Source organism: Syngnathus typhle, linkage group LG21 (genome assembly GCF_033458585.1).
Source record: "Syngnathus typhle isolate RoL2023-S1 ecotype Sweden linkage group LG21, RoL_Styp_1.0, whole genome shotgun sequence".
Lineage (NCBI taxonomy): Eukaryota > Metazoa > Chordata > Actinopteri > Syngnathiformes > Syngnathidae > Syngnathus > Syngnathus typhle.
This window is the reverse complement of record NC_083758.1, coordinates 3,743,784-3,763,138: the sequence shown is the minus strand read 5'-3', so window position 1 is coordinate 3,763,138 and position 19,355 is coordinate 3,743,784. Positions and strand designations below refer to the sequence as shown.

The window sequence follows — 19,355 nt, the reverse complement described above, 5'->3', positions numbered from 1 at the left end:
AAGCTCACTAAAAGCAAGCAGCAATAAACACAAAAAGGCCACAAATTACAAATTAATGTTTAAGTTTTATTGTTGGATGAACTGGGTCTTACCACAAAAGCAGCGTCACAGGTCATTTAATGGGGCTTAAAAATATTTCCTGCATCTTATCAAATACAAGTGCAGCCATGTCATTGAATATGATTGGATCAAATAGTCTTACATTAATCCCTCTCCATGATTACATAAAAATACATTTAATATTATTGCCTTGCAAATGTTACATTCAACTGTCCGCTCTACAAGTATGATTTTAAAAAAAAATGACATCAGGACCTGTCTGCTTCTCTTCTCAATCTTCTTGTTTAACCTGAAAACACTTACCTTGTGCACTGTTGGGGGGGGGGGGGGGGGGGGTCATAACAAACACAAGTTTATACAAATACCTCGACACAATTTGAAAACACAAATGAGGATGTGGAGAGGTGGAACAGGACCCTGATTTAAGCAAAAGTAATTGTTTTGCTGGTGTTTACAGTTACTACACGTGATCAGCATGTAAACATGAAACACAGGCAGGACAATAATACAGGAAGAGGATTTCCACTATGTGGAATATTTGCTTACAATTAAAAGAACTACAGCAGTGGTCTCCTGATTACAATGTCTCGGGATGACATTCTACGCAGAAAGTGGAAATATTTGAGGAGGACGTCAGAGGGTAGGATTTGAGCTACATGCATGTTGGAATAAAAAAAAACAAAAAAATGAATTGGACAAACCCCAACGAAAAAGGCACATGGGAAAAAATGACAACAAAGGAGTCTTACATTTGAACAATACAGGGAAGGGCAAGTGGACAAACAGAAGGGGGGGGGGGGTGAGGGGAGTTGCTTTGTTTTTCACTACTTTTTTTTTTGGTTACATTTAGAAAAATTAGGACACATTACTTAATTTACACCCAACATTTGGATTTCCAGATTAAAAGTCGTCAGTCTATGGCGTAATATATACACAACACTGAACCGGAGTGGACTCAATACCAGCTTGAGTGTCAATGTGCATAATTTGATGCAAGTTATGAAAAATAAAACTTTGCAATGGACCTCCAATTTCACACCAAAACATCCAAAAACAACAAAATGATGCATCGTTTGGAATCTGCTTGAAATGGCCATGTTGATGCAATTTTACATACTTGCCATTACACAAAAAAAATGGATACATTCAATCTTACCTTGTAAATACAGGCATCCATTATCTACCCTCTACAACAGTTTATACGATAAACACAGTACAGCGCATTTAATATAAATGAGCCACTTCCAACAGTGTATACCTCAGTAAACATGTTTTATTACAACACCATCTAGTTTTAATCAAAAGCAGAGACATGTACAAACGTTCTAAGCATGAGAAGAAAAAAGAATAAACGAGGGGTAAGGAGAGAAAGAGGGTGGGAGGCAAATGTGTCCTATATTAAAACTGCTAAATTAATTGTTCACAGTACAGTGCGTGGAAAACATAGCAAAAGATGAACTGCTCACGTCGTCGTATTAAAAAGGACCGATAGACCAATTAATTGTTTGTTGCGAGATAGAGAAAAACAATGGGGGATAAAATAAAACACCACAAACATAAGAGTGGAAAGATTTCCAATTACCATGAGTAGATGTTTGAATAGCCGAGGGGCGGAGGAGTGGGTGGGGGGGCTCCTCCATCCACTCTGCACACTTGATGAATAGACAGAAAGAGGGACGGGCAGAGATGGGAGGATGATGGCGGGGGATGAAGACGAGGAGGTGCCGTGTGTCCACTCATGCAGGTGGCGGGCTGAAGTTCATCCTCCTTTTGTCCGTCCGTCCGCCCGTTGGGGTTAGTGAGCTGAAAGGTGTCAAAATGGAGGGTGGAGTTTGGTTTCGAGGTAGCGCAACAGTCAACACTCTCTCCCCTCACCATACCGATCCAATATTTCATTGTATACATATTTATGTACTTTTTTTTTTTTTTTTAAACCAGAGGTGGGCGTGTTTGTAAACTTTGCTGGTCCGTGATTCGTCAGCGACTTGGGCACCCGTCTGTCATTATTTCAAGCCAAAGCAAAACGTTATGGTCAGCCCAGTCATCGTTATATTTAAAAACGCTTCAGTCAGTTTTACACACACGCATACACAGGTGTGTGTATATATACGTAATAGGGCTGTCACTATTGAATATTTTTAAAATTGATTAGTCCATCGATTAATTGAACAAAATATTTGGCGTGAAAGTGCATTACAAAGCAATTTCTTGTGGTTTATTTGGTATTGTTTATTAATAAGAAAAAGTGAGAATTAAACAATAGCGCACAACAACGATTAATGTTGCACTCACCAAACGTTCTGAAACCGATTCAGGTTATTGTTTTCTGGAGTAAAAGCTGAGGTTTGCAAATGTCTTGTTTTGATTCAACACAAAAGATAATCGGTTTCTTTTTATGGGTGAAGAGAAAAATCAAAGAAATGGTTGCTGTTCAAAGGCTGAGAATTGACGATTAATTTTGACAGCTCTCATACATATATACATACAAAGACAACTTGACACACATCTACTATATACACGTATACACATATATACATGCATATGTAGTATATACGAAAAATACAGTCTTACAAATGGAAAAAAAATAAAAATATGCGCATTTAATAACCCTAACATATTTAATGGAATAAAAATACTGACAAAAAGCATTTAAAAAATTAACTATAATCTACTTCATGAATTTAACTAACACTGGCGCCAGCTAAATGGTAGTCCGTCATTACTCAACATTTAGTGATTTTTTTAAAGTTTCCCGTCATCTGTCAAGACGTCTGTCAGTGACGGCCTTACGGAATGCCCACCTCTGTTTTTTTTGTATTTATTTCTTTTTTCCACACAAGAGGCCAACACCAGGGCTGAGCACAAAATCCAACTGACCAAATAACAAATCATTGGAAAAAGCCAATGTGTCAAATTATTAATAAAATAAAAAACCTGTACAACAAGTGGATTGTGATGTGCTCAGCGCTGACATGGTCATACTTCCATCACGCAAACAACATCATTCAAAGCCTGTTTCAAGTCAGGAACTAATGGTCATCATAGCAACTACTGTACATTCTTCTACTGGAGTTTTTGAAGAACCACTTACACAATTACAGCAAAATTGTCCATTTACAAGGATGACAAGCTCCATTTTGAGTAAGGTGAACTCTGTTTTTCAGCGTGACACTAGGGTGATAAAATTGAGGGCCTGACCCGATTTGTCCACGCTGCCACGAATATTGAGTTGCTCAAGCTCGACTGCAACTCAATTATTCACATGAGGTTTCGTCAAAACCTCTCTGACAGCTTCAATGGCTCATTATCATCCTTGTGAAGGGAGATGTTACGTCATGTTCAGTTGTGTACATTTCGGGCCTACCGAGTATAGTCGCTCATTCGCATATAACGCAACATTTTTTACTCACTCAGCATTTTCAGCAACGACGTGAAAAGCGACTGGTTTCAACCGGATTTGAACTTATGCAAATTCAGCGAGGATTCCTTTCAAAACTGACACACAGAGCCCCCCCCCCCTCCAATTTCAGTCACAAGCATTTCGACTTGACACAAAATCACCGCTTTGCTTTACGATGGCAAACGTACAGCGCCACTGAATTACTTTTACACAAATCTGGACCCAAGCGTCATTTAAACAACCACAACAACAAAAAACGACCTAACCTGAGATGCGAATAGCATCGAACTTCAACTTCTCGTGACATCACAGAACTACCAAAGTGTTAAAATGCCGAATCCATACAATTATCGTAGTCCATGTGATGCAACTTGTTCGGAAATTCCACTAAAAGTTTTAGAACAAGTCGCTGGACTCTTTTTGACCTTGCTTACCTGATGTAAAAAAAAAAAACAATAAAAAAATAATTGTGCTTTTGACCAGGTTTTCCCAAACACTATTAAAGTGATTGCGTCACAGGGACTACGTTGCAGAACAGCATCAAAAGTGCACATGAGGATCGATGGCGACCCTATGAACAAAGACAGCGCTAAATTTGGTCATCAATAAACAATTCACAATTAATATTTATGATTATTTTGGACCCTTTTCTTTGTTAAGTTGCGGAAGGAACGTCGACATGAATTGGCTACTTTCCCCGACATACATGATCAAAACTATGTGCATGACCTCGTGTCCACTGGGGATCTCGTCAACATTGGAGTTGATCAATCGGGTTTTTATTCCCAGATTGACTGTAAATAATCCAAACACTACAGCTCTTTTCTGAATTGATTTCTTTTGGGCAAGAGGTTCTCAGTGGACACGCAGGCAAAATCGACGGGCAGTTTTTAGATTCATTAATGAAGCCAATGTCACATGTCTAGCCACAGTTAGGCAACTCCAAATATATATATATATTTTAAAAAAAGTCATTCAACATGGGGCATGAATATACATACAAATATTGTTGGGCAGATATCTACAAAAATAGATAGTTCAACATTACAAAACAAGACAATCCTTCACGAGAGCATACAAATTGAGTAGTGTGAGCCAATCCTAAAAAATTGATGACAAAAAAGCAGCACGTTCAAGTGTGTCGTTGTGGGTCAGTTACGGTTCACCACATTCAGGTTACATTGGGAGGATAATTCAAACAGTAACAATACAGAAGACCACCTCAGAAGGGAATAATGAGGAGCATTCCGTTGTGTTAACTTTACTCCCAGTTGACAGATTTGTGACCTTTTAAGGGCCTTGCTTTAGGGGACTTAACAAAACAAAAATGCTATCAGAATAACTTACAGCTGGAATGCAATAACTTTATAATAAATTGCACATAAATAACACAAATGCAAATGAGGACAAAATAAAAAAGGACAAGCAATTGTATATTGTCATGTAAAAAATAAAAACTGTAGCATGTCGCTTCTTTCCACAATACAACACGGGCGGAAGTGTATTCAATCGAGCGTTACCAAACACAATTGTCAGGAACTTCAGTGAATAACTTTTATTTGGTCCACTGGCATTACCTGCAGTTCAAATCTATACTTTCAGTTAGGATTACTTTAATAATCGATTAATCGGATAGAAAAATGTTTCAATTCCAGGACATTATTCCAAATTGATAGTGCAGAGAACCAAATTAAATTCTGATTCAGTTAAGCCTTCCAGAAGAAAATTAGGCAAAAAATGCCGATCACTGTTTTCCAAAGTAAAGGCAAATGTTACATTTTAATTCAACACAAATATAATTCATGGAAGATGACAGTGATCAGAGAATCTTTACAGTTGACAGCCTCAAATTCTGTGGATTTTGACAATTCTAAATAAAAAAAATAGCTAAATGATTAATTGATAAAAAATTTATTATTTTGATAATCGATTAGTTGTCGATTAATTGTTGCACCTCTACTTTCAGCTATTATAACACTCAATATGATCTAAATGTATTGATTGCAGTGAAATGCCTGTGGCCCAAAAACAACAACAAAAAAGAAAAAAAAACAATTGCATAGATGCAAAAATATTTCTTTTTGAAAAGCAGTTAGATCACATTTTATCACATCATGACACGTGTGTGACAATTCAAAGTGGCTCAAGTTCAAAAGGACACTTACCTTGCACTTACCTTCTCAAGTCAAAGCTTCTTTCTTCATTGTCCCAAAGTTAAAAATGCATTTAATGAAGTAATTACACCCTGTCCCCTTTTTTTTTTTTCCCCCAGAGATAGAGGTTGCACCCACCTCACTTGTCCATTAGCGGTGTCGATATTCCCGCTCCCTCTCCCTCTCACGATCCCGGTCGCGATCCCTCTCGCGGTGGCGGTCCCGCTCACGGCTGCGTTCGCGGTAGTAGTCCTCGTGGCGCTCGCGACTGCGAGACTTGTGGCGTCTGCTTTTTTCCCTCGAGCGGCTGTGGTCTCGCTCTCTGGAACGCTCACGCCTGCAGGGGAGAAAAAAAAAAAAGAACAATCAAAATAACATTGGGAAGAAATAACACTCGAGTAAAAGCATCACACGAAATGTGATCTGGACCTGGTGGAGCCGTAACTTTTGGACTCGATTCCGTGGAGGCAATCCTGGAGGGAGCTTATGAGGACCTTGCAGCGGTCGTCGGCCGACACTTTGGACTGCTTAATCAGACTGATGGCAGTGACCAACGTCTCGATGGCGCTGCCGTAGTCCGCTAAAGACGAGAGGCGGCCACGTTAGTCTGACGGTCAAAGCGAGTCGGCTTGCTGTGTGGAATCATGCATGGTACCTGCACTGGCGTCAGACACCGCTCTGGAAATGGCGCTGGAGGAGATAGCCCGGTTTCTGTTCATGATCTCTTCAAACTCGGCCTCACTCAGAGGGGTCCGAGATGACTCCATGTCCCTGGGGGCGCACAGGCACAAACAGTTTAACAACATAAATCAGAGGTGACCGATTTTGACAACCACAAGCAGTAAATTAATCTATAGCGTTGTTTTTTTTAAGTATCGGGTACTCGTGGAGGCTGCTGATATCAGTCACTGATATTTGAGAAAGAAGAAAAAAAGTCAGTCAGCCCAAAGCAAGTGCATCTTTTTACTCACCGGCCTCCAGGACCGTAGTCTCCTCTCTCATATGGTGGTGGGCGTCCATATGGATCATTTGGTCCAGGGGGGCCCCTGCTGTCATTGGGGGGCATGTTGTTGCCACCAGGCGGGGGGAAGAAAGCAGGATTGACATGGGGAGCAGGCGGCGGACCGCCAGGCGGAGGGCCTCCCAAGTGAGGAGGTGGAGCCAAAGCCAAGGGGGGTCCGATTGGGCCGGGGGGACGCGGCGGGAAGGGTCCCGGGGGCGGGGGGCCCTGCTGGGGCGGCGGCGGTCCAGGGGGTGGGCCGTAACCAGGGGGTGGGGGGCCCGGAGGTAGGGGTCCTAAAGGTGGCTGGCCAAATTGACCTGGGAAGAGAACGGGGGGAGGTGGCCTGTCCCCACGATTGGGAGGACCAAGAGGAAGGGGTAGCCCCTGACCCGGAGGTGGTCCTGGTGGGCCAGGGGGACCGGGAGGAGGACGTGGGGGCCCTGGCAGCCCACCTAAAAACAATACAGGGCATAGAGCAAAATAAACACGTTATGTTATGATGAACACACACAGCCTTTCATTAATTCTGCTCCCTATAAAAAAAAAAAAGTGTCTTACACATGATGGCAGTTTGAAAGACAGATTGTAAATAGAAAAACATTCAGGCTTTGACGCATGGCGCGACTTTGAGGTGAGGCAAAATGAATGAAATTAGGTCAAATCAAAGCGAGGCGGCGTTTCACCTCTGTCACGCCAACTCCCGGGATTGAAAGCAATATCCAGGTGGCCATCTTGGTGCCTGATCAGATCAGGTCTCAGTGCGCCGCCTAACGCGGAGGAGAAAATAAATCAATCACTCAACTTTCAGCCGGGCATAATGAGGTGCTGGCCACTTGGGGGCAGAAGAGAAGCGAGTTCCCTCCTACTGGAAGCATGCGGGTAGTTGCAAGAGCAGTGAAGAGGTGAAAAACAAAGCACTCATATGACTAACTAACCAGGGAAGTGCGGCGGCGGCCCACCGGGCCCGACAGAGCCGGGGAAACGGTCTAATCCAGGGCCGCCTGGGGGTCCAGGAAACCTGCCTCGACTTCCTCGACTGCCCATGGGAAAACCGGCGCGGCCTCCGCCAGGAGGACCAGCTTTTCCTTCACCTGACATCTGGCCTGACTGGTTACCTGAGCGAGGCAAAATTATAATATATTTTTTAAAGTAGGATTCCTGTTCTGTGTATGATGGCTAATGAATTGGACTTACTGTGCTTACTTTTACGGGACTGCATCTCAAACTGGCTGAGAGACTGCTTGTTGCACGGCGCCACAATGGGATTCTGACCGTGCAACTCTCTTTTGGACAAAAGCTCCGTTAGCTTCCTGGATGAGCCATCGGAGCCCACGCATACAAGAGCAAACCTGCCAGGACAAACAAAAGGCACATTCCATACATTGTAGCAAAGTCAGGAGTGAAGGGACTGGTTCATGAAGGAAAATGGAAGCCTTGTTTTCCCATCCATATCAGCCATTGACAATGTGAAGACCAGAAGACTTACCCTTTGGATTGCCCATTGGATCTGTTTTCAAAAAATTTGATTTCCAACACATCTGTGATCCCTATTGATCGGATTGCTTCGGTGAGGTCCTCATCTGTTGTCCACTGTATAAAAAAAAAAACAGTCATGATTTAAACTAAGGCTGAAAAGATCAAAAAATTATTCATCCCCACTCACCCATGTGAGGTTTCCGATGTAGAGTGCGATCCTTTTCCCCGAATAGGTGTACACCACATTGGGCGGGGCGGATTTGCCTCCATCGGAGCCCCCCTGCGTAGGCAGGGCGTCCAAGTAGTCGCGATCCTCAGGCGCGTCGCCATTGTTGGCCGACGGGGAGATCACGTCGTCGTACAGGTCGATCTGTTCATGGACAGGGTAGTCTGCTTCCTGAAAGACGAGGAAGGTTTGGTAAAAGTTGATTATTTGTTTAATCTCAGTGCTTGTGAGTTTTCACAATCCAAAAAACAGTCACCTCATTTATTTTCTGTCTATATGAGCATTATAGCCAGTATGGATAACAAACAGCATTCCAAGCTTCATGACTGCATTTTCTGTCATTTGTATTGACATTTTAGGCACATACAAATAACTAGTATGAGATACAAAATAACCCTAACAACAAATGTTACCCATATGTGTATGCTAACAAGAAAGTATTTGCATATATGCATAATCGAAATCTAACAGGATTCATAAGCAACCTGACTTCTAGAAGTAATTCATTTGTCCATGAACAACTTATATAAATAATGATTAGAGTGTTTTGAATCAACAAATAACGTCAAACTTAATCATTTTGGCTGAATTTGATGATTGTTATAGTGAAACATGATGCTACGCAGCTAATAAACGCGATTGTGTTTGGCTTTGTTAGCCAACCATTGGCGGCCATGCTGAGGCCGCAACTATAAAATCAATGAAACGACGACGGCTAGTTTTGGTGAAAAAGTAACCAGGATGAAAAAGTAACCGTGCATTGGGAATTAATCGACTCACTAAGCAGAATTAAACGAATTCACGTTTTCCCAGCCATTAATGAAGCACGTAACCGCGGACTTGTAGTTTATTAGAACTGCGAATGACGGCCCTCGCGCGAGGGAAAAAAAAAATCAAGGTTAAGGAGCAAAACAAGACCTTCCTCGGTCACAAAAAGCAACGTAGACGCTAAATAAATGCTCTTGAACATCGTTTGGTGATGCAAAAGGTTGAAGATTGCGACGAAATACCTGGCTGAACTCCTCCTCTACGTCGGCGTAGATATCGATGTGATCCACACCGTCCGCCATTTTCCTCAGGCGCCTTGCTTGGCTTGCTCAACAGAGAAGGCAAGCAACAATGAGGGCGGACAACAGCGCCTTTTGTGGCCGTTATAGAAATTGCAACAAAGGATCGCTAATTCACTGTTTTTATTATTTTACAGCAGAGACTAAATATAAACACAATGCAAAAGCAGTACAAAAACATAATAGACACTTTAAAACATGTGACTTTCTTCACAAACGTGCAATGAGGGTTAATGTGAATTAAGACGGAAAAATTGGATAAATTCATGTTTTCTGGACGACCGTTGCAAATACACAAAAACACACACAATGAATACATTTAATAGGTAGTCAATCCGACAATTTCTCATAAACACATGCTTTTAGAAAAGCTAAACACTAGTAGCGTACAAAAATATGATGACAGATTTACACCAATATACAGGAGGCAGCAATGTATGTAAATATATTGTTTTTTACTTGTTTAAATGAAATGACGTGCTAACCAGGACTCAACCTTAAATTATACATTTTGAAATAGTTAAAGGGTATTAATTTAATGTATGAACCTAACCAGGCAGATATGATAAGTTAGACCTTTGTATTTTGAAGCCCTTCCTATGCTACGTGATGTGATTTGCATGACCATCGCCAAATCGTCGTGAAGCTAAATCAGAAATTCATTACTTCCCTACGGGCTCCATTACATTCACTCATGTGATTCATAATTCATCCGTGTGAGTCACGGCAACCACCTGCTTCTGTTTAGTCCCCCCCTCCTTTCATTTGGAGATACAAGGTAGTGAAAGAGAAGAAAACTAATGGAGTGGTATCCATGGCAACACCTGCCAATTTTCAGCACTCTCACCAAGGAAGGGAACAGTTCTTTGGTTTGTCAGGACCAACAAAAATAGTTGCGCTTTATATAAAAAAAAGAAATCCACTCGTGGGAAAATCGGGGTCACCATTGGTAGAGGAATGAGGCGATGGATGGACAAACGAGGAAGAGCAAGGTAGAGAGGGATACTGCGGACGCTCCTCCGCAGTCGTTTGCATTCTCCTGAAAGGGAAATTGGCTCATTATGACCTTGAACATCCACAAGATATGTCTTTTACCTGAGGGTGGTAAGCGTGGCACGACTCGGGACGTCTGCGGATCTTCTGGGAACGCATCCGGTCGCATTTCACTGAGGAGTTATGTTCAGTGGATGTCAAGGATACATAGCTAATCCATGAAAACTTGCAATGAGAGCCAAAAATATTTGTAATGTATTTTTTGATCAAGAAAATACAGAACTCAACTTTGTAAAAAGTTTGGGTGGGGGGGCGACTTATACTCAGGAGCAACTTACATACATATATGGTTTTTTTTCACTTTTTTGGGCATTTTATGGCTGGTGCGATTTATACTCCGGTGCGACTTATAGTCCAAAAATTACGGTACTTGCTTTTTTATCAGCGGTTAAAAATGTCTGAGTATCGGAATGCTTAAAGCATTATAACACCGCCACATAGATGTCATTTGTTAGCCAGTTTATTATCAATTAGCATTAAGCTAGCAGATTTCAAGCTATATTGTAGTAAGTGTCTTTGATTTGACAGTAAAATTAAATTTTGAGAGTCAATTTCAACCACCTAGCTCATTCTACTACCAAGCACATTTCAGTTATTTTTTAACTCGAGGATATATTTGACTTCTTTGGGCTCCATAGTAATGGGCGAGTATTGTCTGGAGCAGTCGCAGTCGGCCTGGACAACTAACATCAGCAGGTTGCTCTGCGGGATCTGCTGCACCACAAACATCCTGTAGCACACATGTTTGTTGATACAATATGAATATCCAGCAGCAAACAGGAATGTTATTGTCATACCACAGCTGTCCTCAAGAGGGCGCTCACCACACTCCATTCTTCACCTCTTCAACTTCTCCCCTTGTTTTGACACCCCTGTTCTATTTACCTTTTTTTTTTTAAAATACTTTCTTCACCACTCACCATGTGATTTGTATAATCTAATGCACCCTCATTTAATCCTGTTTCTGCCCACTTATTTCCATCCTTGCGGTTATATAAATACAGGCAGAAGCATGAAGAATGGATTATTCTTACTTCTGGCAGCGTCCGCACTTGATGATACTGTTGGTCTCTTTGACTGACGGCTCGTAGACAAAACTGGGGTACTCTGTATCACACGGCTGCAGCAGGTCCCCCTTTTTCTTGTGAGCAGACGCTGCAGGAGAATTAAGAAAAGTTGCCTCATCCTAAGGGAGTGTTTGGATTTTACAGCCTCGGTCAGGCTGAGCTATATTTACAATGTTTGTGTGTTGTATCATGAAAGTTCCATATTGGTGTTTTATAAAAAAAAAAAAAATCTCTGCCCTTGTGTGAACTTACCATCTGCAAAGTGCTCCGTGTGCCAGAATCCACAAACGTTAAACTCAAGGAGAAACCTTGTGAAGTAGAGAAAAAAGGCAAGTGGGGGGGAATCAATTAGCAACTCCATCATTACAGTCTCTCTGGCAGATTGCTTTCAATTTTCTTCAAACTGGGCCCTGACCCAAAGTTCTGTCAGCAGGAGAGCACTTTATTGGCCACAGTGCTTTACATCCATGATAATATGCAATGATGAATTGACTACAAATAAAAGACAATCCGTTGATCGACTTGGGAATACGCTTGCTTGCCAATTGCTAGTAGCAACACTTACAGTAAGAAGTTGGAAAGGAACCACTTGAGAGCGGATGCCAAAGCGTAGAACGACTAGAAGGGGGAAAAAAAAAAAAAAGATAAATTGAATTAATCACTGCCAGCTCTGTGAAAAAAATCTTTGACGTCTTTATCCGTCAATGGTAGTGAATGTGCTAATCTAATACTAGATGATGTAAATACACACATTAAGAAGTGGCCGGGCCCTGCTGACGGAGTGAGTGTTCATTTTACACATCGCCTGGTAGTCAAACAGAGAAACCCTGAGGAAATAGAAAAGTGGAAGTAATATAATAAAAAATCAGAATTTGGTTGGCCACCATCTTGGAATTGACCTTACCTCTTGAACATGCCCATTCGGATCAACGTGGACATAACCGCGCCGTCCACCTCGCCGAAGAATGTCCCGGCCTGTCGTCAAAGACACAAAAGGCGGTATTACGATTTTCCAAAACTCACACCTCAGCGTAATATTACTCTTGCGTGAGTGAACTGACGTCAGCGGGTTGTTTGGAAATGAGGACAAAGCCATTATTGTCAATCACGTAGCACTCCATATCCTGCCGCGGGAGACAGAGACGAGATAGAAAAGGCAATTGCGATCGGCGTAATGAGCTCAAATTATACACAACAGAGAAATAAGCTCGTTCGACATCCCACTGTCATGTCACGGGAGCTTGAGATCTTTCTGAGACGACGGAGGAGGTAAGTGGGGGGCACTCACAAAGCTGTCGCAACGAAGAGGACAAATTCCTTCCACGTTGGAGCACTGCGGGGCAAATGAACGACAGAAAAAAAAATGCTGAAATTGTTTCGTAACAGTCAAAGGTGAGGCGCAAAACACAAGTCTTCACTCCGGGGCCTCTTTTCCGTTTGAAGTGTGTAAGGAGGATTTGACGGCGCTCAGGAGGTGCAGAAGATGTTAAAATTAGGTTCGCCGGTACAATAGGAGTGATAAAATCACTTACATCAGTGTCGTTTGGCTGCGAAGACACAAACAGAGAAGAGAAATAAACATCACTTAATTGATAATGACAATAGAAGCGAGGCAGATGTTATGAAATACAACACAGAATTATTTTGGGGTTGTTTTGTGTCTTATACAACCCAAATAATTGTGTCTGTCCCTTTTTGACCCTAATTCTATTTTTATTTGAGTTATTTTTCCACCCACCTGTTTTGGCTAATAGGAAATAAAGACAACTAAGAAATATAAACAACAAATACCGCCCACAACATTAGGTACACCTAACCAATCCAATGTGAAAACAATTAAAATTAATTACTGAGTTAATTTGATTTTTTCCAAATTAATTCAAAAGGTTACAGTAAATTAAAATTACAATTAAAATAAATTATTTATATATATTTTTAAATTACCGTTTTTTTCATGTATAATGCGCCCCCATGTATAATACGCACCCTAAATATGGCATGTCGATGCTGGAAAAAAGCCTGTACCCATGTATAATACGCACCCAAATTTTAACTCCTACTTAAGTCCGTAAATGTAAAATTATTTCAGAAAAAAGATCATCTTTGGGAACAACCGGATGCTATTCTGCCGGTCAGTATCACTGCGCATGCGCTAGCAAACTCGATAGCAAAGAAATGTTTCAGATTTGTGTAGGGTACATTGTGACAGCAAACGAGCAGGTGATCGAGCAAGCGTCTGATACGAGAGCATTGTGTTCGTATGGAGCGTGTTTGAAGTGAACACCAGAGAAGAAAGCGCATCTGTAATGGCGGCCTCTATATCATCTCCGGATAAAAAAAATAAATAAAAAAGATCTTTTTTTTTTTGTACCCATGTATAATGCGCACCCCAGATTTTAGGACAATAAATTTGTTAAATTTTGCGCATTATACATGGAAAAAAACGGTAATTGAAAATATTACATTAGCAAATTAGTAAATAAATCTGTAAATATGTGTAAGTAAGAAAACACGCACTACTGGATCATGCTGTGAGTGACAAAAAAAAAAAAAAACACGAGTGACAACCACATTACGTAAGACAGAGGGGATTTTTACTTCTTTGGAATCTGGAGTTTATTTGCGAATATGCCGCGAGACATAACGGTAAATTATTCATACGCGAGGCAGAATTGCTTCGGAAAATCACACTAACAAGCTCCTCGATGATGAATTTGGACACTTTAGCGATGATGGCTCTCCATATGTCGCTCATCCACGCGGGACAGAACTACTTATAGACGCATCTACTAAAGTCCCCACAAGGGAGTGTCACACGTACACACACTTTGCTGGTTGCTTTTGCCTTCCATTATTTAACGGCCGGCCACTGGCTTTTTTTTTTTTTAATCGCTATCTTTGCCACTATGGGGGAGTCGAGGTGGTGGAGCTGTCCAACACCTGCCACATAAAAAAAATGCTGCCTTAGAGGTGTGGAATGACACCTTGTATCAGTCTTTCACAAGCAGCCTAAACACTCTTTTATTGCCGGTTGGGTGGTGAAACAAGTGCTAATTTAGTGTTTAGGATCTACTACATTTAATTTCCCATTAAGAGAGAGCTTAAGAGAGGCTTTTGGTCACACGCTGTGAATAAGACAGCAGCCATGTTCTGAGAGTCATTATTATTCCAAGCATGGCATGATGTTAATTTTTTGTTGTTGTTGATATAAACCTGTGATGCGATGGCCCAAAATCTGGATTCCATCACTTCCAGAGTCATCTGGACACCAATGGCTGTAAAACAGAAAGACAAGATTGTCATTCTCAAGATAGACTTTCTTCCACCAAATCATCTTTCGCCATTGAAATGAATGGAAAACCCAATAATCCGTTCCAGTAACATTTTGTAATAAGAAAATAGCACGGTAGTTTCTTATGACAGTCATAATATAATTAAACATCTTGATTTCATAATTGAAACGATTGAACCTTCTTGTGATCTGCACTTTTTGGCCTCCAGGAGGCAGTATAATACATGTCTATACACAGATTTAATGATGAAACACAAAAAAAGACATTTATTCCATTAATAGTAGTTGGTTTTTGCAGAGGATAAAGAATATATACCAGTGATTATGTTCAGTTTGTGTTTCTCCAATTTATATTAAAATCACATTTTTTGTTTAAAGGTTTAGTACTACTGCAAAACAGATGCTAGTTTTGTTAGCCCACCGAGGAGGATTTGCATTGTATGTTAGCATTCAGTTCGTGGTAATTCGGTGTTTGGTTAAATCCACAAGATGTTTTTTTTTTTACATTTTTTTACACTTAACAGTTCATTTTTTTTGTTTATTTTTTTCAGTTAATTTACAGTTTTTTTTGGTTTTCCAGTTAACTTCGACTAGGAGAGGCAGTTAACAGCTTGAGGTTGAACTTGAAGCCTCTTGATTGCATTCGCATAATAATTGCCCTTTTAACAACAGTAGCACTGTGCTGCTATTCTTAGATGCCGCGACCTCCAACACTTCATCAAAAGCCAGTGTGTGTTTTGATACACGTGTGAATGTGAGGTGGCGGATTCACGACTTAGGTGTGCTTTTTAATCTCAAACGGCATTCCGGTGAATAAAAAAAAAAACTAATAAATTCTCTGAGCAACATATGCACACATTCTGTATACACCCACGCACACACACACACACACACACATACACATACACACACACAGGAGTGCGAGGGAGGATGACACTTCATATTAGCATCATAGACTCAGCACTTTTCTCCCCTCTTCTTCATCCCAGCATGCTTTGCTCAAGTACTCTGGGGGAAGCCTTTGCTATTCTCATCCAATGACCAAAAAAAAAAAAAAAATCACTAGTTCAAGTGTGTTTTACTCATCACTATGGAAGCCATTAGGGGTATTGCTAATAGTTTACAAATTATATAATAACTAATGTATCGGTGATGTCATATCGGGGCTTTTTTATGTTTACCGACGTACAGTATCAACACATATACCAATAAGAGTTTTTTTTTTAAATCAGATTCCTCCTTGTATTTTATGCCAGAAAACGTAATCAAATAATATGAAAAAAAATGAAGCAATCGTAATCTTCTTAAATTAACAAAACAATGCAACACCGCGCAGTGTAAACAAGGATGTGTGGCAACGAGCGGGGTGATTTGTAATCATTGCAAGCTGTCAATCAAGGGGCGGCGAACTTGCAACAGGAAATGAACTAGTGAAGAGGAATAAATAAGGAATGATGGAGTTAATTGCTCATTACTGTGATTAGATGCAGGAAGGGAAAGGAGATTTGTTTTGTTTATTTCAGGAATATTGCGACTTTAGTTCTTCTAATTTTCCTTACTTGTCTGTCCCTGTTGAACATTACCTCATTCACCGCCATTGACGGCATTAGACGTCAAAGATCCTTTCTAACTGTGCTGCCAGATGAGTTCACACCACTAAATGGCGAGGTGTCAGGTGGCCATGAAAAAAAACAGCCAGGCCATGTGTAAGAGGATCCATTCTATCCGCACTATTTATCCAATCTGCGAAAAAAAAAAACCTTTCGTGCCTTCGCACACTTTCCCCCCATTAAGCTTACCGACGTGTCAATGTGTGAGCGTGTGTTATTGTGTAAGGCGTGGATGGTCAGCGTGTGCTAAAATGACTGAGCGCAGGCCGTGTTGATGGTTCCCCGGAGTGGAGGCTAAAAACGGAAAGACACACGTTGGTGCTTCTATTTCAGAGAGAGCTTCTTCAGACACATAAAACATAATGGGTTGTTTTCCTACTGCCTTAAAATAGTTAAACTGTTGGGCAAAAAAAAATAAAAAATAAAAACAGTTATTTGCACTGTGGATAAATAACTGCATTACTCTGTGTTAGCTAATTAGCTATAGCTAATAGCAAACTTAGCGCAAGATATATAATTTGGGTTATTTTTGACCAATTTTGCACATAACCTTGATTTTGCAAACATGCCACATGGACATCGTGCTTATTCTTCCAAGCAGTGTGAAAATAATGTCAACAAGACGTGCGAGGCATAGCTAATGAAAGTCACACAGAGAGGTCTGCGACGGTGTAATCAAAGCAGAAGATTAATTGATATAACTAGGTCAGATGACACAGGCGGCGGACAGGAAGTGAAGAACGGCAAAGCGCGAAGGCAGATTAATTGATTTTTAATAACGTTATGAGCTGGAAAGCCCTTTTCATTTCAAGCCGAGCGTGGCTATTCATAATAGAGCTAGCGGCGTGTGCGTGTTTCTTTCACATGTCACATGTTTGTGTGTTCAATAGATGCGACTTGAGGTGGGAACTGTGAGTGAACATGCTCTCACTTAATTTATGTATATTTCACACCAGACAGTCTTGCTTAATGCTGTACTCAATAACACACTTTTGCTTCACAGACTTTGGTTAAAAGGAGCAAAGGAAAATTAGCACAGGATATATGACAATTCAGGCTCCACATTTTTATCGTTTTAATATTTTTGGGGAGAGAAAGTAAGAAAAAAAAACTAAAATGATGCAGTTGCGTTAGTGTGCACACCCTTTTAAGTGCTGTCAAAATTAATCGGTTAATCGAGGAGTAATCGATCAGTTTAATCGACAACTATTTTAAGAATCAAGTAATCTTTTAGAGACATAACTTAGAATTGGCCAAATTTTCTAAGGTCAACCTCTCAACAGCAATTATTATTTTTTATAGTCATTTGTGAAAACACTGATTATCTTTTGTGTTTATTCCAGCAATAGGTGAATCATTTTCAAAAAGGCTGGTGAGTTTTTAATTTAATGTTATCAATTTATTCTATCAATCGTCATAATCGGTAAATTAATCGATTATAAAAATATTGGTGAATGCGTAAAAAATACTTTTGTAATACACTTTCATGTAAAATAAAATTTCATCAAATTATTCGATTAATCGGCATCATCGGTAGAATAATCAATTATAGAAATATTCAGTAGTGACAGCCTTGCTAAGAATGCGCCTATGTTTGGAATTATTTTATGTGTATAAGATATAGTCAAGATTCCTCATCAACGAAAACCTGCAACCAAGACGTGTTCCCAAAAATAGTCACGTTGTTCAAGCACAGCCTTGGCTGACTTGTTCAATAAACTGATGTTGCCAGGCAACCCACACCGACCACTGGAAGCAGTTGTGGCAAACCAATACTCCGACTTTCAAACCCCTCTCAGGGTGATGCATTGTTTTTATTCCGTGCTGTCGTTGCTCCCTCACTGACCCCTTCTCCAACTCCATTTTGTCACGAGCAGCCGGCTAAAGGCCGCCCGCCGTCACGCTAAAGGAAATCCCTCCCTGCCTTATGACGAACACGCAGCTTTTTTCGCAGCAGATCAACTGTGACCAAATTAATGAAAGTCTCTGAGTGGTAGAGTGAAAGAGGGATTTTGTGCATTTGAAATACATGATAATCCAGTAGACTCCGCCGCTTAATTCATCCGGCAGTGACAGCTCGTGTGGCTGAGGGAGAATCTTAAACCAGAATGTTTTTTTTTTCCATCATCATCAGGGTCACAATATGTTCAACGCCACCCTCCCCCCCCCCCCAAAAAAAATAGTGCAGTAAGCATCGTAGATCATCACGCTAGCTGACAGACTAAGCCGTATAAAATGAGGGTTACAAAATTTAAAAACTTAATCAGGGAAGCATTTCTTATTTCACTGCACTAAAAAAAAAAAAAGACTTTGATTTGTGGGGCTTAAAATAACTATTAATGACATTTATGGCAAAGCAAGCAAATTTGCTGAGTTGTTTTTTCTTATATTTTTAAGTTTAGGGGATAATTCAAGGGACAACAGTTCTGAACATAAAACTATTTAGTCAATTTTTCTCAAATTGAATGAAATATTGAGTGCACCAAACCTTTTTTTTACATGGCCCGGAAATATGATTGTATTTTTATTATGTGTTATCCTTTTGTAGAACTGCAGTGCATTATATCGAGAGATGCTTTGATTTTTTGTTTCGGTAGAATTGAGAAAAACCTGTTCCGTGTCATGAATTCATTGATTCAAAGCGAAACCTGCGACGTCCATATTGACCCAAGCCCCATAAAAGTGACTTATCAGCGTGAGGCCGACTTCACAGATGATCGTAAAAAAAAGGAGATGGAGGGAAGACCTTTCAAAGTCTTTCCAAAAATCATTGTCGTCCCAATACTTTTGTCCATATGCATGACGATAATGTCTCATCCAGGCTATGCAAATCTTCCTTTGGCACCTTCTGTGTATGCCTCCTCCTTGCCAGACAAATAAAAGCAGCCAGGAAATATGGACGCATCCCACTTCTTCCCCGCGGAAGGCCAAATTAATCAAGCTCACCT

At 40.6% G+C, this 19,355-nt stretch overlaps 2 protein-coding genes across 3 annotated transcripts in view; both read right to left on the bottom strand.

The window, feature by feature from the left end:
* Nucleotides 1-45: 45 nt before the first annotated feature.
* On the bottom strand, nt 46-9,452 carry cpsf6 (cleavage and polyadenylation specific factor 6). Of its 2 annotated transcripts, none has more exons than XM_061269092.1 (11): nt 9,329-9,452; nt 8,280-8,489; nt 8,103-8,206; nt 7,811-7,965; nt 7,552-7,731; nt 7,300-7,383; nt 6,585-7,068; nt 6,269-6,384; nt 6,043-6,193; nt 5,752-5,950; nt 46-1,863 (listed from the first exon to the last, which is right to left on the bottom strand). In XM_061269092.1, the coding sequence occupies exons 1-10, from the start codon at nt 9,386-9,388 to the stop codon at nt 5,764-5,766; spliced, it is 1,731 nt and encodes a 576-aa protein (XP_061125076.1). In that variant the 5' UTR covers nt 9,389-9,452; the 3' UTR covers nt 46-1,863; nt 5,752-5,763. The 2 variants fall into 2 exon arrangements, with proteins under 2 accessions (XP_061125076.1, XP_061125077.1); XM_061269093.1 differs by having other exon boundaries at nt 7,820-7,965.
* Nucleotides 9,453-9,498: 46 nt separating this feature from the next.
* Nucleotides 9,499-19,355, bottom strand: part of cacna2d4a (calcium channel, voltage-dependent, alpha 2/delta subunit 4a) — a 34,389-nt gene continuing 24,532 nt past the window's right edge. The window contains exons 27-38 of the mRNA XM_061269091.1: nt 14,719-14,780; nt 13,038-13,052; nt 12,794-12,838; nt 12,567-12,629; nt 12,410-12,480; nt 12,257-12,332; nt 12,071-12,123; nt 11,758-11,813; nt 11,473-11,593; nt 11,048-11,168; nt 10,481-10,558; nt 9,499-10,424 (exon numbers count right to left, since the gene is read on the bottom strand). Coding sequence (XP_061125075.1) covers nt 10,326-10,424; nt 10,481-10,558; nt 11,048-11,168; nt 11,473-11,593; nt 11,758-11,813; nt 12,071-12,123; nt 12,257-12,332; nt 12,410-12,480; nt 12,567-12,629; nt 12,794-12,838; nt 13,038-13,052; nt 14,719-14,780 — 860 coding nt within the window. The 3' untranslated portion in view covers nt 9,499-10,325. The remainder of the gene's footprint in view (nt 10,425-10,480; nt 10,559-11,047; nt 11,169-11,472; nt 11,594-11,757; nt 11,814-12,070; nt 12,124-12,256; nt 12,333-12,409; nt 12,481-12,566; nt 12,630-12,793; nt 12,839-13,037; nt 13,053-14,718; nt 14,781-19,355) is intronic.